This window comes from Lissotriton helveticus, chromosome 6, assembly GCF_964261635.1.
Source record: "Lissotriton helveticus chromosome 6, aLisHel1.1, whole genome shotgun sequence".
NCBI lineage: Eukaryota > Metazoa > Chordata > Amphibia > Caudata > Salamandridae > Lissotriton > Lissotriton helveticus.
In genome coordinates this window covers 1,858,795,711-1,858,820,247 of record NC_136067.1, presented here as the reverse complement: position 1 = coordinate 1,858,820,247, position 24,537 = coordinate 1,858,795,711, and the positions used below count along the sequence as shown (strand labels likewise).

Below are 24,537 nucleotides of genomic sequence, written 5' to 3'. Positions count from 1 at the left end.
CTGATCCGGTGTCATTTTCCATTTTCTAATTTCTGTGTATCAGTTTATTGCTTCAACAAACTCTGTAATCACACATATTAGTATTCAAAAACAGTGTTGCTGTAATGCACTACGTCACCACACAATTACACCAGACTGCGATATTTCAAAAAATGTCAATGACCAGAATCGCGGTTGACTCTGAGGGGGTCTGGGCATGTCCCTTCTGCTGCAGCATAAGAGTAGCCTTTCTATCAGTAGGGCCCTTTCGTTCAGCTAGGTAAATCACATTACTGCATAAACAATGCTGTTCATTCCTGCCCATTTTACGAGCGCCTGTCCATTCGTCCACTTCAATGGCCCACTTATCATGCTTCCAGGTTTTTCTCGCTCAACTCTAAGAAATATGAAAGGAAAATTCCAATTTGTCCTGTCCTCCCATGACAGGCAGATGGAAGATGGTGGTCATTTGGATTAAAAACATATCCATCAGCCCCAGTGGGCAGGTTATTATATGTCTCCTTTCAATACATGAATTTCATCCACTGAGCGTTAGGAGGCGAGGAATGCCAGCATTTTATATAACTAATTATCCTATTGGTGATGTACTGCATACTGTTGCCATATTTTTTCATTTTTACAGCAATCTTGGCCTTAACATCCATACCATAAATCCTACATCCTCATATTTAGTAAAATATGTAGGATAACAATTCCGGCATAATGCACACTCCACCAGCCGCGCATCATCATCGCCCTATCATTATTTTTTTTCATTTGACAGATATTAGTGTATATGTCCTACTTTCAAAGTGACAGCATCTTTGATACAGTTATGCAGGAAAATTAGAAAATGACCTTCTTTGTAAATGGACTGTGAACTCAACTCCACTGAGCCCTTGGCTTAATGTACGTGAGCGTGTGTGTGTGTGTGTGTGTGTGCCGCACATGCGCATGTCACATCAGGAGGGGTGAAAAGGTGAAGATTGCAGGAAAGAAGGCCTAGCTGTTTTTTTCTTTTTATTTAACCTAGCACTTCCTCAGGATAAAAAAATTCCAGCTCTTTCAAGTTGGGTCCATGGGATTTTTACTATATATTTTTTGTCTGAGCTTCTGAAATGTTTGTGGAGCTCATTGGGTGCCTAAGAAAAATGCCACGTGGGTGTCTCCCTTAAGTCACACTGCATACATTGGTTTTCATATATAATCGAAATACTTTTCCGGGGGAATTTAACTTACCTTGAAATAAGGCCTGGGCAAAAATTTTATTACACTGACGTAGTTGGAGTAATTTTGGGAATTTCTCATTACTCTTGTGACGCAAAATTATCGAAAATTACAAGTTAAAGCCCGCTGGCATAATTAAGAGTAACATATAGCAAAAATGCCTACTGCAAGTGCACAGGAGCAGAGTGCGAGTGGCAGATAACTGCTGCTTGCGCTGTTGCATTTAAAGATTTTTTATTTGCGCAAAATGCATCCTCTGGTTTATTTTGGACACACATGCATTTTGCACTGAGAAATTAGCACTAAATGCAGGTTTATGCACTTCACATAATTCTGCATTATGTCGCATAATTTAGCTGTAAATATGTGTAATTACGCTACAGTAAATTACACGAGTTACGCCCAACCTTATCTGAAATGAGATTCATTTGAAGAAAACATTGCATGTTGATTGATTAGATCAATAGATGTTGTCAGGCAGGGGTGATACAGAAAGAAACTATTATTTTTTTATATCTACAAATAATTACATAAGTTTATGTAGTACTGAAGACGATATTTGTTGTTATGAAGCCAAGGTCCCACCAAAAGGCCAACAAGCCTCTCAAAATGCCAGTTTCTCTCATATATACTCTGTTCTTTCGACTAACTCCCAGCTGGAGGACTATTTTCCAATGGCTTTTGGGTGTCATCCTCTAACAACTAAATAGTTTTTGCAAAGATTATGGTTTCTACAAAAATGACTGCTGTATACATCACCTAGTGCATCCATTTTATGATTATGTTTATTCTACTTCATAAATATATCCTTTTATCTTGGCAATCAAAGCTATCTTAATTTTCCTACTCCATAAAAGGGAGAGTTATTCCCTTCCGTAAGAGGTTAGGGCACATTTTCTAACTGAGAGGTAAAACATTAGTATTTATTGATTAGTTTCTTTATTTCCAGTTTTCTATAGCACAGCTACAGTTTGGGAGGCTTAAGAGTAAGGAGAGGAGATACAAAACATAAAGCCAGCTATAATAGAGTGAGAATGAGTGGGTTTTCCCTGGCTGGCTGAAGGTTCACCTATGCAACTGGGTCCTGAGGGATGGTAGAAGGGAGCTCCAGAAACTGGTGGTGGCACCTGTGAAGCATTACTTTGCAGACATTTAACAGGTGTCTGTGGTGGAAGCAAGTCCCAGCTCTGTAGCCCTCTCTTTCCTTCGAATCGGATGACCCGGCAGACGGAGATCCACCGCCTCCCTTACGACTTTGCGGACACGATTAGGGTGCGCGAATGTTGGTGGCTTCTATGTATCTTCTGCCAATGTCCAATCAGTCTCAGGTCTGCAGGCCCACACATGGCTGAGAATATTTGTCTTCTCGGATAAGCAGCTCTCACAGAGCAGCTGTCCGCGTGGCACCGACTCGCCACCGTCACAGTGGAACTCTAGAACGCGCCTTTGTGTAAGGAGGGAGAGCGATGCAGCACGATGTGTTGGTAGAGGGCACCTACATGCCAGGTTCAACATCCAGGGGAGGGTAGGATGCTGTTGAGGGTGGACAGGGAGCAGTGCAAAACTGTAGTTTTATTTTGTATTTGGAGGGTGATGGGGAGTATATCGATGATGTTGGATGGTGAGGATGGGTGGGCGCCAAGACTCTTTTTATATGGGGAGGGGTGGGTGGGTATAAAAATGCCTTGCAATAAAAATAAGTGAAGATGTTAACTTATGCACAAGGTGTAAACCATACATATAGATCTGGCAAGAGTAATTTTCTGTGTATGACTAGGCCGGGTCGAAATGTCCTTTATGCAATTTTGGTAATTTACCGTTTTGCACTAAGCTATTGCACAGAATGCTAATTTTGCATTTTATATTTTAAATTACGCAAAGGGAATTTGAGCGAATGTTGCACACCCCTCTTTATTACCATTATAATGGGAAAGAAGCGGCATCAGGGCAACTCAGTGCTTCACCTTTAGTGGGTCATGGGCCTCTTCCTCACACTCAACAAAGGAAACAATGGACATATTACCGCTGCCTTTACAATATACATATCATCATGCCACATTGCTTAAGTTATAGGCTCACAATACATGGTACACAGCTACACATTATGTATTGAAATTGTTTATAAACGTATTAACCAGATGACGAATACACAATAAATAAATACACATATTGGTATTATTGCACCTGATAAAAATATTTGTTACTTTTCACCAGCATTTTGTTTTATACCTAGTTTTATGGTTGAGAGCAATTTGTACCAGGATTATGTTAAAGATCTTTCATTTAGCACTGATGATTGTCAAACTTATACTCAACAGCACAGACTTATGTTCTGAAAAAAGAAATATTAATGATGTCTTTGATACAAACCAATGATCATACTGTCTCTTCATTTAAGCAGTGAAACACAACTTTCAGACAACAGTTAACAAATCCCTACGAGAATATTTGTAAATAAATACACAATGTGTCATCCCATTCCGTCTGTAATGCTATAAAGTAGCTGACTCCACAGTCCCTTGCACAATCATCAACACGTTTCAGATATGAAAGCTTCTCCCTGAACAGCTGCTGATAGGATCTGGAAGCAGAGCCCCCATCATGTACAGCTTCGGTGTACCAGGCTCTCTGTTGCACACCGTCATGCAGTTTATTGCCAGTGGTTGCCAGAAGCAGAGTGATTTATATCTGAAGAGTTTCAATCACAGAATAGTTATCAGACTGAAACATATAGAGAGTGTGGCTTTATTTGTGTGCAGCAGGGTGCTCGTCCATATGTTTCTTGCCCTTGTTCTGATAGCTACGATATATCTGGGGCGTTAGGAGTTCTGGCAGGGTCATTTTTGTCAACTAATTCCATCACTGGCAGTGCGAGGCAAGGTGATATGACACTTACACAGGGGTTAAGGACCATGAGGCAGATAGGCAGTGAGACAGGAAGTGACGTGCACTGAGACAGGAAATGGTGGGACACAGAGACACAGACACGGAAGAAAGGCACATATATGGTGATATAAACATACATCGACAATGGAACAAGGAGACATACACAATGGGAGAGGGAGGCATGAGTCATGAGACAAGGTAATATAGACACTGGCACAAGGACCGAGGACCATGGTGGAAGAAAAAACTGGGACAGGAAGTGAGGTGCACTGAGACAGGAGATGGTGAGACATAGAGAGCTGGACACTGGAACAAAGGCACATACAAGCTGATGTACAAAGACAGACTATGACGCTGGACCAGGGAGACACAGACACTGGGAAAGGTAGGCACGAGTCCTAAGACAAGGTGATATCTACACTGACACACGCTTTGGCGCTGGTGACACTCAGTGCCACAATCATTTTTGGTGGCCCAACACCTCATGACTGCCTCCTCTGATTCTCTCACTACCACCGAGCAAAAGTGTCCCTCATCTCTCCAATTATAAGTTATTGCTGGCTCAAAATCCCTCCTCAAGATACCAAAGTTAAGAAGTTAAGGACAGGGGCGAAAAGCTTTGTCATATTTGGCACCTCTCTACTGGAATCAGCTCCCCATTTCACTGAGGCAGTGCCCGGATCTTCTGCAGTTCAGAAAGGCTCTGAAAACTGTTCTGTGCTAGCTCGTGTTCCTTGTGATAGCTTTCTTATTGTGGGCCCGTAAGCGCTGAGATACCCCTTTGGGGGTGATTCAAGTGCTATATAAATCCATAAATCCATAAATACACAGCATCCCGCCCTGAGGCATGCACCCACTCCACAGGTTAGCGCCTAGTGCAGCCTCACCAGTCACACTGCCCTTAAGCTGGCCCTAGACACACAGACCATAGGACTGGCACACATTAGGACAGGAAGTGACATGCACTGAGACAGAAAATGGCGGTACATAGAGAGCTGGACACTGGAAGAAAGGCACTTACACGCTGTAGTACAAGAAGAGACACTGACGCTGGACCAGGGAGACACAGACCCTGGAAAAGGGAGCCAGATTCTGAAACAGGTACACGGTAAGAGCGGCACATGGAGGCAGTATACGCCATATCATTGACCGGTTTTACTGACCACCTTTACATTGCTAGAACTGGTTGGTGATAGTGGAACTCATAATAAAAAGTAACAATAATAATAATAATATTGATAATAATAATGACGACTTTATCATAAAAAATAACCGTAATAATGATGTTTTTCCAAGCGGAACATTTTACCTCTACTTCGTTCAGATTATTCCACACAGACATATATGCAATTTACCAGTGGCGTAACAATATCCTCCGCAGCACCCAGCTCATGGGGTCCCCTTCTGGCTCTCTGCACGGGCTGCAGGCCCCCACACTGAGAGATCATGACTGGGTCCCGAGAATGGGGGCCCCCTCCATGCACTCTGCTGGGAGGGGGTCAAGTTTTATTACGCCACTGCGATTCGCGCCTCTTTTCGCAAACCCTATTGTAAGGACCTTATACCAGCCCTGAATGTAAACATTTTAGGGATCGACTGTATTTCATGACAACTTCTCTCATGCTCACCGCTTGCTTCCGGTTCACTGTTACTACTTCCTGGTTCTCCGCCCCCCCCAGACAATGGTCAATGCAACAACGTGCTTTTTTTGCAATCAAGTTACCCCCTCCTACTACCAGCCTCAAAAAATGTTTAATGGAGGAAAGAGCCCCAGGAATCCAGGAGGCACCCAGCGGTGTGGCACCCGGCGCCGCGTGCCGCGGACAGCCCTGGTGGCGCAGGCACTGGAAGAATTAGTACTACAGAACTAAACCAGATTAGGCGGAATGTATATTAGATTTGGTAACAGATGGTGCAGTGGAAATTAAAGGTGCTTTTCGAATGGAAGCGACAGCCGCCTGCCTCCTGCCTTCCTCCCCTCTCCGAGGCTTTCATGCGCTTGATAGAAGGGTATAAATCAAACCATCCCATCCTGACAGCCAATTTCGAGAATTTGATCTGGTTAAAGACACAGCTTTCCAGCCCCAGTCTCCCAGCCTATTTTATATATGTATGCGCCATTTTATCACATTCTGGAGAGCCCAGGCACCTGCCACTCCATAATTTCTTTAATTACAGTTTTACCTCTTTAGTGTGATTACTTTGCTGTCTCACTTCTGAGGTTTCCTCAGAGGGCTGCTGATTTATTTTTTAACGATTGCATGTGCTTAGAGCTCTGGGAAGATGCCTTTATTTGTTTAAGTTGTTGTCGAGCCCATTATAATGAGGACTTAATTGTGATTATCATAACCTGCTAGAGGCAATGATTGAAAACAGCCAGTAAAAATTCTTGTGTATGCGCAAACAAATGTGTTCAGGCTCGTAGATATTTGTGTGTGTGTGTGTCTGTGCTTGTTTGTGTGCCTATGTGTGCAATCATGCTTACATGTGTTTTGTCAAGGTGTGTGTGGTGTGTGCGTGCATTTATGCTTGTTTTGTGTTTATATGCAGTACTGTCTTCCTACATGCTGGTTTATGTGAGAGCCTATATCCTTGGATATGTTTGTGTAGGATTGTGTATGCTGGCAGGGGTGCCTGCAAGGATGAGTCAATGTGTGAGAGTATGTCTATATAACAGGGAGAGAACAAGACAGACAAACAGAGAGAGAGGGAGACGCCTGCTGCAAACCATTTCATATCAGTACAGGAGGGTAACAAATGTGAAATACCCTACTGTAAGAATAAGAACCAGTGGCAAAACAGAGCAATAACCGGCAGCAGCTCCTCAGCTTCCCCAAACTGCAGCAGCAGCTGCAAAACTTCAAAAATAAAACGATAGTAAAGCATGTTTATTATTGTTTTATTTTTCTAGTGGGCAGGGCCATGAGGCTGAGAGAAACGGGGGAGTGGTAGGCGCACTGTTGTCAGTGCGCATGCCGGTTTGGCCGACTGTCTCAGGACAGCCAAACTGCCAAGCACACTGAAGCTGTCTCCAACCCGAGCTGCGTTGCTGAGTTGAAGACAGCAGGCACAGACTCCCAATCTCTCCTGGGTGTGAGTGTTTGATTGGTTCGGATGCTCCGTCCATCACTACCCCCTTTTGTACCCCTAAGAATGAGGCAAGCATTTTTTTTTTTTCAATCTGAGATGGATTGGAAATTAAAAAATAGCACCAAATGTGCTTTCTTTGAAAACAAAAACAGACAAGTGTAGTGGATTCTGGTAGAGAGCGGGTGGGAAAAAAACAACACAGAGAGAGGGCAGGATAAGGGAGAGTGTAATTGGCATGTGGGTGGGGGGCCTGGCAAAAGAACAAAGCGCACAGTGAGTGGGTGTAGGAGACAAAATCACTATGGATATCAAAGGTGGGAGGGTTGTAGGAAAAGCACAAAGGCAATGGATGTTGGGGGAATTTTTTTTACAAATGAGGACAGGAGGAGGTGGGAAGGAAAGGGCAAAGGAGAGCGGGAGGAGGTAGAAACAAAAAAGGACAATGGAGGAGGAATGGGAAGAGCAGATCATGGGAGAGAAAACAATGTGGAATGCTGGGGTAGGCAGAGAAGCTCACAAGGAAACCAGCTGGAAAACACATGTCCTCTCACGGAGTGCTTCACGAAAATGAAAACAATATTCCCCGGAAAAAAAAACAGTCATGGAAAAATAGAAGAATCCAGTCAGAGAAGTGGTAAACAGGGGAGGGACAAGGACAAGATGGTCAGACTGAAGCAAAAAAAATGCAAGGGCATGTCAGTTTTAGGGATCAAGGGGTGTTGGGGTAGTTGTTAGGGATCAGGGGGGAGAGCGCGGGTGTGAACTTTACAACACATATCCCTTTACCAGTCATGCCTTAACTATGAAATTGCATGGTAAAGGCATGCGTGGTATAGGAATGCGTTATTCAGATGCATTCGTAGTTAGGTCAGTGTTGTGGTTTAGCCATGCACACCTCTATCATACAACCATCAGAATACAATTCCAGTAGGACTGTCTATTCTGGATACTTTTTCTCCTTGTTCTTTAAAACTTATACAAATTGGAGTTAAATGGGAATCAGAACTAGGTAAACGGAGCAGAAAACACCAAGCAAAGGATCCAAAATAAGGAAAAAAGACACCTCTGCTTTCACCTCTCCTAGTCCCTCCTCTAGTGTAAGTAGGAGCTGGGAACCACACTTGAGGCACTTGATTTCCATGCAGTAAAGAGTAAGAGCGTAAATGAACGCTGCGGAAGGCTGAGTTAGTCACCTGGAGTTTTCATGGCCACATGCGCGCTGCTCATAGCACGGAAGTGCAAAAAAAGGGAAAGGAAAATGACAAATAAGTCACCGACGAAATGGAAAGCAGTTCTTTAGAGCTGACATCTAACAGTTGGTAGAAATTATATTTCCTACTGGCAGTCAAATCAAATGCAGTAACAACTCAACTGCTCCCTGCTGCTAGCTAACAGCATGGTGGTGCACACGGGGACAAACATTCACTTAAGCAATGATTGCAAGGGAATGTCATTTCCAGAGTCAACGAGTAGTTAAGCAATAGGAAAAGAACAGAGAAAGAGAGCGCGTGTGTCGAAGCGCGGTTGAACAATAGAATACTGTGTACGTATATGTGTGCGGGCGCGGGAGGCATTTGAGAGACAATGGTTACCAGCTGAAACCTGCCTCATTACTTCTTGGAACCCCTCCGCCAACCTCTCTCCCCATTTCCATGCTGGGAGCAGCTGTACAGAGATTTTTTATATAGAGTCGTGTTGAGCTGGTAAATGTAAAGCGATGAAGATTTTATTCCTAGTTCGTTTAAGGAGTTTTTTGTAGGTTCAATAAAGCATTCCTATATGTGTTGATTGACGGTTGTTGTGTCAATTCACTACACTACAGTGGATTCCACTACACTACAGTGGATTCCACTACACTACAGTGTGAAGGTACTGCAATGCCTTTAGTGAAAGATTACAGTTGGGATTTACACAAAATAGATCTTCATCGAAGTTTTGTACACTGTGTGGTGGATATGTGATACGCCCTCACAGCGGCCCTCTTCCTTTAAGGTTCCAATATTTATGGTCCAATTTTAATATTCAGTTTACAACTTGAAAGCATGTGACAGCTTCCCATTGTCTCTGTGTTGTTGTGTTTGTGGGGTTGACTATGAATTGTACGGATTGTGGACAGAGATCTTCAGTGGGTTCTGTGGCCTGTTAGGGCACAAGTCATGAATGAATAGAGGGGATCCACGGTGTACGTAAAACCACCCTGTGTATATCATATTCCTTGAATGTGTGTGATTTATGTACAAAGAAAGTATTCACTGTACGGCTGTTGAAGAATCCATTTCGCAACCGAACCACCCTGCCGTAGTACCGCGTACAAGTGATCCGCCACACCTCCTCTTCATCCCTGAACCCCGGGGTCTCCCACCCACCTCCACCTCCACCTTTCCCCTTATCTCTACTGCTTGTAATCTGTACTCCTCACCTCCCACTGCTCCCCTGTGCAAAGATTAAAGCTCCTCATCTGCATGCCTCCATGAGTAGACAGCTCGCCAACTCCAATTTCCGATTTCTTCCTCCTCCACATTCTTCTCTCTTTAATCCTCCCTCCTGTGAGCACCGCCTGTACCACCCTATCTCATGCTCTCTCTCGCGTTGCCTCACTTTTGTACAGTTCTCCATTGCGCTGAAGCTAGGTTCACATCCTACACATTACATAAGTGCATGGATGTCACCCAGCAGCAAGCTTCACTCACTCATGTTCCATAAGGTAGGTTGTGAATCAGCAATGTTTACAGATTCACTGTCTCCCCCTAAACCACTGATGCAAAAAACTGCCTGCACCCCGGAGGATGCTAAAGAGCCCACATCACCCTTTCAAACTTTCTTTCAAAAGTGGAGATAATTTGCGGTGCATCAAAATAGTAATGTGTGAGACGTCTGGGAGCGGGGCCATCAATCTCACCATTTTAATAAAGCATTACTTGCAGCCTCTTCCGTAATTCGCCTTTATTTATTTTCTTGCAATCCGTCACTTCATTTGTGGCTGCCCTTCCTGTTACAGCATTATTGATAATGCGCGAGTGCTCATATTCATCTGACGGTGGAGGTGGTGGGCAGACAGAGCAAGGGGTCTGGCATTGATCCAGACACCTTAAGTGCTGGCTAAAGCAGGCAAGGTCATTCATTTTCTTCCTCCTCAACATCTGTCCCAGCAACCTCGCCCCTGATGTGAGATGCGTGGTTTCCATTGGTCGGATTGATTGGGCTTGGGGATATGCTTTGCATTTATTATCAGGCGCACTGGTAGCATCATGCATTAGAAGTCCCTATGTTTTTTAAAAGTGAACAAGGGAGCACTGACTGGAATTTCTTTGGGTTCCAATGGAGTACATTTTTCCTCCCAGAATGCAACAAAGCGGCATATGAAAGGAATGCCTCCATTTTATGACGATTCCGTTTCCTATGTCCCCTATGTGCTCCTGGGGTAGTTGTGATGTAACATTTTCTAGCACACTGCTCAGGTATTGTGTAGGCTGCGCAATGGGCAACCGACTACCCATTTGTACGAAAATGTCAATGGCCTTCATCATACCCCGCCACATACATAATACATTGAAAAGATATATCATCTCTGGACCAAACACATTTTACTTTTCTATTAATCAACACCAGACTCTACCAATTTAGATATATGGCATATATTTGCTTGAAATACAGAACTCAATACAATCTACCATACACAACCGTTCAATGAAAAGCACAGAAATATATGCTATTGGTACCACTATCAAACGTTGATACTATACTAGATTTATTATATGTATATAGGACAAGAAAAAGTTACAAAGGAAAAAGTTGTATTTAAAAAGGTGAGGAAAACATTCATATACATCTATATTTCCTATGTAAGTGGCAACATTTTTGTCAAATAGTGCCTACGTTCTCAAGTCTTTCATATTTGTTTCATACGCATAAGGGCACCACCTCACACCCTTTCTTTAAAATAATGTTCCCGCCAATCCCACTTGTCCACCTTTCTTGTCCCTCAGCCCCTTTCATGCCACCTGCCCGGTGTTTACTGCTTCCCTCCCGCTGTTCCTAGCAAGAAGAACACAGCCAGAACTCCCTGCATCTTTTTTAAAAAATGCCCCACACCCAGTCTATGGTGCCTACTTTCCCCTTCACTCTTTTTTTGTCCACCTATTCACCTTTGCCAGCCGTGATGGCGCTATCCGCTGACGTCCCCTAAAAATGCTCTTTGACTACAACCCCATACCGTCTTTAAAATACAATGGGTTCCTTATAAGTACATATTTTTTTATGTTTGAAAAGTATTTTTCTTTTTTTTTGTGTCCTCGAATGTTTACACGTTCTCATTTCAGTGCCCTTTACTCTACCTGTTTCACATTCAATATGCTAATTTTACCATTTTTACTAAAAAAAAATCTGTACTGATTGTATAGCACTATAAACATGCTGATAAATATTCAGAATGACTTTGACTTAGCTGAACATAAATGACAATGTTTCTGTTTGGCTGTGACATTCCCCAGTTCTCTCCTAGGAGCCCTCGTTCGATGGAAACTAGAAACTGTGCCTGGCTATCTGGAGCTTAAAATAGTTTGGGGTTCTGCTACTGTCAAGGCAGTGGAATATCCCAGATTCAAGAATCATTAACCTTTTATTGCACATTGGCAAAAGTCAACCCATTAAACGAATTAGATAGAGAAGGAAAGCTCTAGGAATTGATTTTAAAAGCAGTGTTGCCATATTTTGGGAAAGTACTGGTGCATGTCACCACACTATACATATTTTACTACTATTTTGGGAATGCAGTGGTGATCATCACCAAAGGATACTTCGCTTGTGAATAAGAAGTTTAAGCCAGGTGTTAGCCCAGGCATTTTGATTTGACTAAAATTATAATTATGAAATGCTTACGTATAGGGGCTGTCAGCATGTACAGACAGTTGTTTTGTCATTCACATTTTTCTTCTGTCCAATACAGCATGGGGAAATGGGTCGGCCCACGCCGGTCATTGGTTAACTTTACTGTGAATTATGACATTCTTCTCTTTCACAAGGACCACATCTTCACACAAAGTAGTTCCTGTCGCTGCCATGAACTTTTATGGCAATGTGTGCTTTTTAAGACCAAAAAACAATGCTTTGCTTTTAGCAACATTGTTATTTTCATATTGCTGAATGCAAGTCAGCCTCCCCAACAATAAAGTTTCACCAAAACCATGACAAAAGAAAACAAGCATTGCCAAAGGCAAAAGGCCTACCCTTAAAACAATTAGAAATGTGTTTGTCTTTGAAATGAGAAGTTTACGCAGCGTCCTTTATAGAAAGCATGTTGAGACACAAAATGTGTAAATAAAACATAATATTTCATATCCTTTCATTGATCACTTATATTAATAACTACTGATATAGACTAGATTAAAGGTGAGGAAAGTTGTGTTTTTTGTTGGAAACCAGACACCCTTTACATAGACAATGTTTGTTTTAGTAAATCAGTCTTCATGCTCTGATAAAGAAGCAGAGGGTTGTGATCACAGCTGTATGTTATTCACAGCTGTATGTTGTAATGCACCTCCCCGATATGTAACTCATGTTTGGGGTTAACAACAGATATGGAATATTGAACCAGCGGCCAATGGGATATCAAAGGATGCAGATTGATGCAGAATGCAAAAGTACAAGAATCACACAATAATCAACATGTCATACTAAACAGGTCATGCCATAGGTTCCTCTATCACAGGAAGTGATGCACTTTGGGATGACCCAATCATTTACAGGTGCTAGATTTGGTATTAAAATATTACCAGACATATCTTTTCCATGGATTGGAAGAAATTGAGCCATAAAGACCCATCGTTGGAATGTCTTCCAGCATTACTCTATCCACGCTTGTTAATTTGACAATCTGATTGGCCGAACGAGTTGGATCACGCAATGAGATTGTCTCGTTTAGGCAATAGGCTACCTTACTTTTGATTCAACTCATTATTGGGCGCTGTTTTAGTCTATGCTTCTGGCCGGTAAGTTTGCATTCTATTTTGCCATATTTGCAAAACTCTAAAGAAGTAGTCCTAATTTTTTTTCAATATGGAAGCATGTCAGGAAACAGTCCTTATGTAATGCAACTAAAGCGCTGCAATACCTTCAGGTCGAGTTGGCGCAATATAAAACCGCCCCAAAAAAAAGCTACTGCGTGGCTTGGGTATTTTTAATGGTATTGCTCATTTCAGCAAGCAAACAATTAAGGAAGGTCAGGAAGAACCTCGACCCTTATCTTGACTGCCTCTGTGATGCCTGGCTAACCGCCCCATGCTCCACTTGGGCTCCAGCTTCGCACTTCCTGTCCTGCGATTAGCGCCGCCATCTTGCCTAGGGCTGCTCTGGGCAAGTTAACCAAGCAGCCCTTAAAGATGCGGCTGATTAAAGTGAAAAATGCCTTCCGCACCTTGGCCGCGCTAAAGCAGTGGACCTTAATGCAATGATGATACGTTGGCGCGCGCTTGTCAAAGCATCGTATTACAGTGATGCCATAATGACAGCCTGGATCTGCCGAGTAGACATGTTTTCTCAAATCACACGTTGCACTGCTGATTCTTGACATGACACTTCGTTCAGTCGCCTCCGCTTTCTTCCGCATTTGCCATTCCCCGGCAATAGCAGCTGCTGTCCATTTGCCTTTTAAGTGATTCGCATTTTTGCCACTTTGCTGGAGTGCAGCTAGCTGAAGCAGAAAAGGGGATGCGGGCTGGGTGGGAGTCGCGGCCCCATCGGAGCTGGAAGCTCGGCTCGGTTACCGGAGCCGCTGGGACGACCCAGAGGTTCATGTTTCACGCCGTGATGCGGCACTCTCTGTTCCATTTCCTGGTGCAGAGAGCTGTCTCTCCTGTTCTGGTTAGCAAAATAAAAGGAAATGGCGCGGGTGCCCTTATCCGGTGACACGGATCCGAAATACGAGTCTGTTACTCAGCACGGGTTGCGTGGGGTCGTAGAAAGTGAGCAACGCAGCGTCGCGGGCGTTAGCGTAAGCATCTTTACCGTGCTGACAACATATCTCGATTTGTTTCAGGTTTCAGATGTAGGTTAATTTGTTGTCTCTGTGTACAGAAGATGCGTGCTAACTCAGCAGAGATGCTGCTATATTCGAGTTACACGTTTGCTGCAAAGTGCTTGGAAAATCCATGACGTTTTCCCACTTGCTTATACCATAACCTGTTATTTCAGAGTTTTCTGTAAAGCGCTGCATAAGACTCAGGTGCTGCTTCAGAGCACTATGAGGAAGGGGAAGCAAGATACAAGGCCTGTGATGAGATCAAAATGTTCTGCTTGCCGCAGGTAGCCAATGGATATTCTCCTTAGGCCAGAGGCGTGAGGGGGCCTTTTTTTTTTTTTAGTTCAAAGTATTTTATTGAAAAAACGTATAATACAATACAGTACAGTAACGATGTGGGCACTTACAGACGGTAAAAGGGTTACGCGTTGTATACAATGACATTTGGTTTTGCTTGCTGTACTTCATCGCCAACGAGTCTGTTGGCCCCAGCGGTCTAGCGGCGAGTGTGAAAGAAAGAAGGAAGACGAGGAAGAAAGAAGAGGGGGGGGGATGTTTCTGTTGATGAGACCCCTTGGTGGATGGAAGTCATTCAATTAGGGTATTGCTTGGAAAACCAAAAATGTTTTTATTTATGAACTGCTTGGGATCTTTAATAGCCTGATAGTTTGAATCGCAAGCAAGAAACAGCTTGAGTTTCAAGGCCAAACCGCCCAGAAGACCCAGAGAACAGAAGACGAGTGAAGCGGCCCGTGGAGGATGAACCTTCAGGTGCTCAGTCTGGCTTAATGGCCTAGTTCACATTGCCTTTCTAGTTGGGAGTGGCAGGGCCTGGGGACTCTGAACAAAATATCCAACACTGGCTGTACTTTAAGCTCTATTTTGGCTCAACTTTGAATTTTTGTGAACACATAGATAGGGCTGTTTAACAGCATTGCAAACACAATAAGATAATGAACGGAGCGCTGAAACTTTCCAGACACTCACCCAAAGTCACTATAAGATCTGGGTTGAATCCTTCATGTTCCATTTGCTCACTTCGCCACCCCTGTTCAGACCCAATCATATGCAAATCAGTCTTGACCCTGTTCCTCATGGGGATAGTCAAGCCCAAACTGCCAAGTTAGGACTTCCCTGGACCAGAAACAAGCATCCTGGGACTGGTTTCAGGGTAACACCCATCATCAGCCAGGCTAGCTTGATACCAGCGGCAAAGTGAGCAAGGAACCCACGTCTGGGCATACCCTGCAACTTAGGGTGAACAAAGCTAACAGAATAAGATGATGGATGGAGTGCTGGAACTTTTCAGACACTCACCCCCAGTCATAGCATTGCCAGATATTTACATAGGACCCTATACACAAATATGTAAGATGTTTGCTATGTAAACGACATACAGAGGCACAAATGCATGCATGACCCAGCGGCCATTTACCAAGTCCAGAATGCCCTTGTTACGCATGCAGAGCTATCATGTTAGTGCAGAAATTCTTCAATGTATGGACGCATGACTTCCTAATTCACACAACGTTTGGTAAATGTGAATTTTACCAGGACAGTGTGAGTGGTGGTGACAAATCGGAATGCAACTTAGATGAATGCCCATAGTTTCGTACATTTTATTGTATTCATGAACATTTTCAATGCGTTTTACACACTGAAAATTACAATTACAATCTGCATTTCTTGATTGACACTCAAATTATGTATGTGTATTTAGTTCAGAAAGTGTGGGAACGTATATCAACATTCCCTGCTTTCACTTTGTATTTCAGGAAGGGAAGAGATTTAATGGAAAAATACAGCAATACAATTTGAAAAAGGAAAAATGCCTTATCGTGAATCTATTCAAGAGGTACTGCACGCATATAGAGTTAGGGAACAGAAGCTTGCACCAGGAATGTATGTGCAGCGGTATTTATTTGAGTTTAGCCAATCTAGCAGAAGTGCCATAAACAACTTCAAGACAATACTTAAAAACAATGTAAAGCAGGGTGATAATATAGGAATCATTAAGTTAGTGCCATAGAGGGTCACATAATATATGGCTTGGTTTAATAGCGTACGTTTGTGGAATATGCGTATATAAAGTGTGGCAACAGTTTAGTTGGATCAAATGTAATCTTGGAGGGGAGGTGGAAGGCATCATGCGGTGGCAGCAATTTTGTAATGTGGCAGGGTTTAAAGAATGAAAAGGTGAAATATTTGGGATTTAGATTGCGGTGTGTGAGATCCAAAAACCATAGAATTTTGTGACTTCCTTGCTGTAGCAGTCCTGCACGATTACAAATTTCAGAAAACGCAGCTTCTTCTTGAACTAGGCGCTTAAGAATTACTCTAAATGCGGTTATGCCAACGAGAAATGGAAGCCCTTAAGGGTGCACGGAGAGACTCCATTGGCAAGCATGGCCTTGTTACAAGATGACCCTACAAACAGTATATGCTTTAGCATATTGTGCATGTTACATCTATCCCTGGAAGTTAATTACACTCCGACCCTTATGAATCCAATGTGACCTGCATTTATGGCATGAGGAGGAAGGCATGAGGAGGATAAAGCCATCACCTGACGAGCAGCTCCTCTTCGTCAGTGAGGTGTTCTTTCAGGGTGAAGTCTTATTCGCCTCATCCCTTCTAGCTTTAATGTGAATTTTAGTACCTCTAATATTAGATTGAAGTGATGTCTAGAATAAAATCCACCATCTGACAATTGAATTTATAGACAGTTGTGAATATTTCAGGTCCAAATAATAGAGCTGTAGAATTTCAGACAGAGAAGCAAAGAGAACGGATGAAGCACCCCCCCCCCCTCTACTTTTAAACTATAATGGATTTGTGTCTAGGAAAATCTTCCGTGTAGCTCAGAATTAATCAGGATTGGCGAGCCCGTCTCCCACCCTTGACTGAGCTCCTATTTTACAGTCTACCAACTCCGCTCCTAAGTACATTCGAGTGGCGGTGCACCGATCTGTCTACACACTAGGACGCGGAGAGACCTTCGGCTTGTTACATTGAAACGCAATGTACAATGTCTTCTTCTTGTCCTCTCGCTGCATGTGACATGGATTGGACCCATCCAAATGCAGACATTGAAATTATAGACTCTTGAAGGTCCTCAGTAAAAAGGCAGATTAATGCCAGCTAATGTGAAAATAAAATCTTGTGACCCGTGCTAGACACGGAGAATGCTTATTTTTGTGATGTAATCAACACACAATATGCGATGTCATCAGTCAAGTGCAAACAATTGTACAGAATTGCTGTTCCAAAAAGTGAAAAATAAAATGTTCCCAACATAGAGACAGAACGCGACTACATATTTACGTTATGTCACAAAAAGCCCCCTACAGTTCATTGTTAAATACCTTGTCACTGGGACTGAACCTGCACATTGCATGTTCAGCTCCATCGCAAAGATTTTTGGCAGCCTATGCAAAATGATCATTTGCTGTTTTGGCGCTCACTTATCCCTAGCAACAAGACTTTTTTAAGACATTTGTTGACATTTGCTGCCTTCTTCTGGCCATTTGCCTAGGCAAAATATAGCAGCTAACAAAATATGCCCATCAACTGGGAATATTGCACCAAGGGTTGTATGACGGAACCATGGTTGTGATTATATTGCATGCCTTAACAATGCTTTCTGTACTATGACCGCGACTTTACCATGCATGCCTTTACCACAAACACCTTTACAAAGAATTTTGTTGTAAAGGCATGACTGGTAAAGGCATATGCGTGGTAAAGATTACACCCTAGCCCCCTGCCCTGAGCCCTAAAACCGAGCCCCAGCCCTGCAAGCGACCCAACCCAGCCCTAAAAACTACCCGTCCACCGTCCTGAACCCTAAAACCTGGCCAACAGCCCTAAAAACTAACCCGACCCGGCCCCCACCTTGAGCCTTAAAACCAGCCCTAAAATCTGATCCTACCGTCCCTGCTCAGAGCCCTAAAACCCGGCCCCCGCCCTAAAAACACATCAGCTCCCCACCTTGTGCCCTAAAACCCGGCCCCCAGCCCTTCTTACCAAGCCGCATCCCGATCCTTCCTGTTCCTTCCATTCTCCCCGCCCATCCTCTCAGACTCTAGAGCGCTGACTGCCTTTACCACGCATACATGTGGTATAGGAAAGTGTGGTAACGCATGCGTGGTAAAAGAACGCTTGATTCCACATGCATTGTAAATGCTGTTTCTCTGCACCAAGGGATGTCCATCAGCTGATAGTAATGCACCAAGATATGTCCATCAACTGGGAGTGTTTCACCAACAAATGTCCTGTTCTAGCCTTGAGGCCCCTGTTTTCCGATGAGGAGTGGACTACAACCTAGAACAGCAACCAAGGGAGACTATACAATAGAATAGTAAAACGGCTAAATAGACACCATGGCTGGCCTTCGGCATGGATGATGGGACCCAGGCCCGGGGGCTCACATTCCGAGGGATGCAGCAGTGAGCTGCCGGACCGAATGTCATGCAAACAGCAGCTCTTCCATCCCACTTGGTCTCAATCATCCCGTTAAAGACCTTGTGATTAGCCCTTAATGTACCTCAGCATAATTGTTAGCACCCCACCAACCCCCTGCCCTCCTCCCATCTTCCTCACACCTGCTGTCATCACACTGCAACGACCCCCCACTCCCACAAAAAACACCAAATTGTCTTTCCGCTCAGGGCACTGCCCCAGTCTATCCGATTAGGGCCTGATGGGCACATGGAGCAATAGCAATCATGTCTTTTAAAGGTTTCTTAACTTCAGTAACACAACTTGACATAAAATGCTATGTTAAATAATTTTCTGGTGCCTGCATGCAGTTTCCAAAGAATGAACTACCTCCACCAGCCTCGTTTGCGTTATACTAGGAGAGCACAGGGTGCATGTCTTTGAGTCAAACCCATTGGCAATGTAGCTGCATTGCAGCCTTTTTTCATCCCTACCTTCCCTGTCCTTGCTGCTCTGTGGTTATACTGTAAGCCCATGCTACATCTATGGACATAAAGTGCAAGTGATATAGCCTCAACTTATTCCTAACCTAAGCCGTTATCAGTGCCAAGGTGGCTTCTTAAAATGTGCACAATATTAGTAATAACAGCAGCACCGCGTTGAACCTGTTCCCACTCTTCATGCAACCAAAGTCCCCACTGACTCTGCAAATTTGAGTCTGAATTGGCTGGATGCTAGAATGTGGTCTTATTACAAGCATATTTGATTGTAATAAGAGATGGAAGAGGTGTGGCGTCGCGGCCAGGGCGACTGACTCCGGAATCTGGGGATCACGGTTCGATCCCTGGCACCGGAGGCAGATTAGCCCAGCACCATGTGACTCTGGGCAATAGCTTGCTTAATCTTCCCGACGGCCCCCAGCGCCTAGAGACCCTAACGGGTGATTGTGCGCTTTGCAAATGTGGATATTATTGTAGGATCCGCCAAGACCTGCATTATCGTATACCATGTTATAGTTACTTAGGTGCAATAAATGCATTGGGAGAGGTGTGGTGCCGCAGCCAGGGTGTCTGACGCTGGAATCTGGGGATCATGGTTCAATTCCCGGCGGCAGATTAGCCCAGAACCATGTGACTCTGGGCAATAGCTTGCTTAATCTTCCCCACAGCCCCCCAAGCCTGGAGACCCTTACAGGTGAATGTTCACGCTTTACAAATGTGGATTATTATTATTATTATAATGAATTTGTGCTTGACATACTTTTTCCACTCTAAAAATAACGACTGTAAAACTCCACAGAACTCCACATTTAACATAGGGATGAAGGATAACCTGCTTTTTTGTTGTAACTAAAATCAAGGAATTTCCCTAATTTGTTTACATTGTCTCTATATTTTATTCCAATTTTTTTTTTTTAGTGGGCAAATGGATTACATTTGCACCTTGTGTATTCCCATAATCAGCCCCACTTGTAGAATTGGCGTTCCATCTCTTACAGTCATCACTGCTGTGAGAGGTGAGCTGAAATTTGCAAGATAATAATTTTGGTACCGACAGCTGGAAGAAGAAAAATCCACTTGTGATCTGGATAAGACAACAGCTTTGTGGCGCACTAATTAGATGTTGACTTAGTAATGACATAGGCAGATTGTTCTGGGACTGGCTTGAGACACCATCCCTTTGGCTAATAAATCATTCCTGTAGCTGGATGAACTTAACTGCAGAGACTCCAAGAAGCGAGCGACACATGCTCATCCTTCTCAAGTCTGAACTTGCAGCTCCACTCTTGGTGCGCTTGCGGTGCGCTTGCCGTGACTTAGAGATATCCAGCAGGAGCAGAGCGCTCTACAACTCCTGCCACCACTGAATCGAGATAACACAGTCATAGCCACCTAGACAACCTCTTAGCAAGGCAAAGAGTTAATTGATTTTTTAAAATCAAAACTTCATTAAATTGCACATGGAAGATAGCAAGCCAGTAGTTTAGTGCCCTAATGGCTTCTGATTCTAGCCCATGATCGTTTTGGGCGCGAGAGCCGTCCCATAATTATAAGGCAATAAGTGGAGTGCTAGGGTAAGTTCTCTATGTTATATGGTATGAGCCGGGCCGTAAGCCAGGTGTAACCTGCCTTCTTCCACAGAGGGACTTGAGAGGAGCACGCAACCTGAGAGATAGCCGAGAGAAAAGAGCGACAGCTAAAAACTACAGTGGTGGCGATTAGGCAGCAGATAAAGTTGGGAGATCAGGCGATGATCCGGGATGACAGGCGAGAGTTGATGCTCCCCTTTGGGAAAGGACGACACATGTGGGTGCACACTGGCAACATGGTGGGTGCCTGGATGCACACTTCCTCTTTATTCGGTTACTATAAGAAGAGGGGTTCTTTGACGGTCCTTTGCATGTCTGGTCTAAATCCATCAACAAGGCTCATCATTATTTGAAAGACACGACTATGTGTAGTCTGTAATTTGTTGAACAATGTGGCTGTTGGACACCAAAAGTAACAAGGTTGCATAAGTCGTAAAGTACATTCTGTATTCGATGGACACCATCAAGAGTGTAACGTTGGAGCATATGATATGTTGTATAGATGCTCTTGTATTATTTCATATGGATGATAGTGGCCACTCTACGTGATCCCTTGATCATCTGACTAATGCACTCTGAGGATTCGATAGTACAGAAGGTTTTTTGGTGGAATGTACACATCAGTGGGGATGAGAGTCCCCATTTATCCCCAACTGGTCAATAGCAAGAGGTAGGGGCAGGAAGCAATCAGGGGCAGAGTGAGACACTTTCAGAGAGAGAGTCAGAGGAGGGAGGTAGATGTGCAGGCAGTGAGCAGGGACCCCAGGTTTCTTAGCTTGAATGAAGAATACCAGTAAGGGGTTATGAGGGATACCGCATTATCTGAGCACTTTCCCCATTTAGTACTGGAATGCACATTATTATTTGTTCACCACTCTCAAAATATTCTGAAAAAACAGAAGTTCTATGTGAGTATTTCAAGCACAAAGGCAGCAGGCTCTCTTACCCATCATTTGGTTGTTGCTGATAAGTATTCTTGCTACAAAGCCTGTGCAGTATCACCGATGAAGTGGGGCTCACATGAGGTCACACGGGTGGGCTGAAACCTCTACTCAACCCGCCAAGCGATGAGTGTCACACTTCAAACGAAGAAGTAAGGCTCGACCCCTTTACTTTTAGCAAACATAATCGATGCCTTTCTATTAAGGTGAAAGTTGCTGCCTCTGAAAATTCTCCTAATAAACCTGCCTGATGGGTTGTGAAAAGTGATTCAAAGACTTTGTGCTCTTCCTACGTGCCACTCTGGGTCAAACACCGTTCCTATTGGGAACAGAACCAGAAGCTGTTGTGTATCGCATAATTAGCCTTAAAATAGTCAATTAAGGGCACATTAAAGAGTAGTAGAGATTTTCTGACAGATGACTAATCTGCCAGAGCCCACATCCTATTCCGCTGTTTCAGATGATCAATAGTTATATAAAGCGAGAACCTGGAACTGCACCAGAATTGGCCTTTGTGTGAACACGCTTGAAAGTGCATGCATTTGCTTAATGCAACCAACACAGACCCCAGGCTCAAAGCAATCATCACAGACCCGAGGCTTAAGGCCACTGCCACAGACCTCAGCCTTAACGCAGCCATCACAGACCCCAGGGTTGATGCATCTGTCACAGACCCCAGGCTTAATGCAGCGATCACAGACCCCAGCTTTAATGCAGCCATCACAGACCCCAGGCTTAATGCAGCGATCACAGACCCCAGCTTTAATGCAGCCATCACAGACCCCAGGCTTAATGCAGCCAGCACAGACCCCAGGCTTAATGCAGCCATCACAGACCCCAGGCTTAATGCAGCCAGCACATACCCCAGGCTTAATGCAGCCATCACAGACCCCAGGTTTAATGCAGCCATCACAGACCCCGGGCATGATGCAGCCATCACAGACCCTAGGTGTGATGCAGCCAGGCTTTAAGTGGCAAGCCCATCATTTCATAGTTTTAATTGTATGGTATCTTGTTGTGACTGAGGCATATGATAAATAGTCTTAGACATGTTTAGAGACCTCTTTCCCAATATGTGCCAGTTTCTGTATACACTACATGGTGTTATATCATATACTAACCCCTAGGTGATACGCCAAGGGAAAACTAGGCACCCACCCTAGGCTGCACCACAAGGGAGTACTAGATTGCAACTAAAGGCTTTAATGGGGCACTGTTACTTGGGAGGGGAAGGGAAAAAAAGAGAAAACTTGTCATCTGGACTGGAGTTCCCAAAACCCTTGCACCGGAGATAAATAACATCACTCATGCCAATGAATCTGGTTCACTTCCCACTGATGGCCAAGGGCATTATTACGAGTTTTGGCGTTCCTGGAGAGTGCGGCATGTGCCTCCCTGCATGCATCCCCATACACAGAGGCACAAGGGGGCCCTATAGGGCCCAGTTTGTTGCCTCCCCGCCACCCTTTTCATGGCGATGCAACTGCCATATAAAGGGTGGCAGTGAGGCAACTCAAAATATGGCAGGCAGTGCCCCTGCAACACTGCCAGCGAACTCTGGCCTTGAACCGCTGCCAGACCGTCGCAGGATCCTTGATCCATGAAGGTAGCAGCAGTTCAGTGGCAGTCTGACTGCCGCACTTATAATACTGCGTGCGGTCCCTCAGTGTGGCGGTGGTCGGACCGCCACCACGACTACGGCAGTGTGCACTAGCAAAGTCGTAATAAGGCCCTAAGCTAAGCAACGAATAAATCCACCAGAAAGCCACGGGCATTATGATTTTTAATGGTGAAAACTGTACCAGGAGGACAGACATGGGTGTCCAATAAGATGTGACAAGTTTAGAGAATAGTATTTGCTGGTTTCAGATGCACCACTGTGGAATGTACAAATTCAATGTGGATGAAGTGTACTCCCACCCTTGGGTGCCCTGGTGCTAGAAGATGAAACATGATTCTACACTCATGTTGAGGGGATGAATAAATGAAGATATGTCTCTTTTTCTTCCTGTTTGTCTTCCCATTTGATTCCCTTATTTGCCCTCTTCCTCGCCACTCTTTTTCTCTCTTCATTTTCCTAAATGTAGCGACATATATTGAAATACGTGCGGTGTGCTTTTTTCACTGGAGCTGCGGTATGTCTGGGTATTTACTGGCTCTGATGTTGACACCTTTCCAATTCAATGGTGTGGGTTTAACATGACACGTAGCCTGCTAGGAGAAAACAATGATTTGGGTCTCTTTAAAGGCTTTGTTTACTGCCTGTCTGAAGCTTTGATAAAACTCTGTCATGCCCTTATGCTGATTACCTTCATGTAGAACAAGAGGTATTGACTAATGCATGAATGATGTCCAGTCACAGGCTTTTACACAGCAGCTCTGGAGAAGAGTCTCTCTAATAAAAGAATTCTTCTCGCTTTCTCCCTCCCGATGCAGGCTTCTCTGCAGAATGTCAAGTAAAGATCGACACATTGATTCGAGCTGTTCGTCATACATCAAGACGGAACCTTCAAGCCCTGCCTCCTTGACGGACAGCATCAACCACCACAGCCCTGGTGGCTCGTCTGACGCTAGCGGGAGCTACAGCTCGACCATGAATGGACATCAGAATGGGCTCGACTCGCCGCCGCTCTACCCCTCAGCGGCAGGCCTTGGTGTCAACGGGCCCGTTATCAAGCGCTACGACGACTGCTCCAGCACCATTGCAGAAGACTCACAGACCAAGTGCGAGTACATGCTGAACTCTATGCCCAAAAGGCTGTGCTTAGTGTGCGGCGACATTGCGTCCGGGTACCATTACGGTGTAGCATCATGCGAGGCCTGCAAGGCTTTCTTCAAAAGGACAATACAAGGTTTGTGCATGATTGCTT

General features: G+C 44.2%; 1 protein-coding gene across 3 annotated transcripts in view; it reads left to right on the top strand.

The window, feature by feature from the left end:
- The window catches only part of ESRRG (estrogen related receptor gamma), a 702,537-nt gene that overhangs the window by 517,387 nt on the left and 160,613 nt on the right, over positions 1–24,537 (top strand). For all 3 annotated transcript variants that reach the window (XM_078649784.1, XM_078649785.1, XM_078649786.1), the window contains one exon: positions 24,104–24,519. In XM_078649784.1, the coding sequence (XP_078505910.1) occupies positions 24,104–24,519 (416 nt within the window). The remainder of the gene's footprint in view (positions 1–24,103; positions 24,520–24,537) is intronic.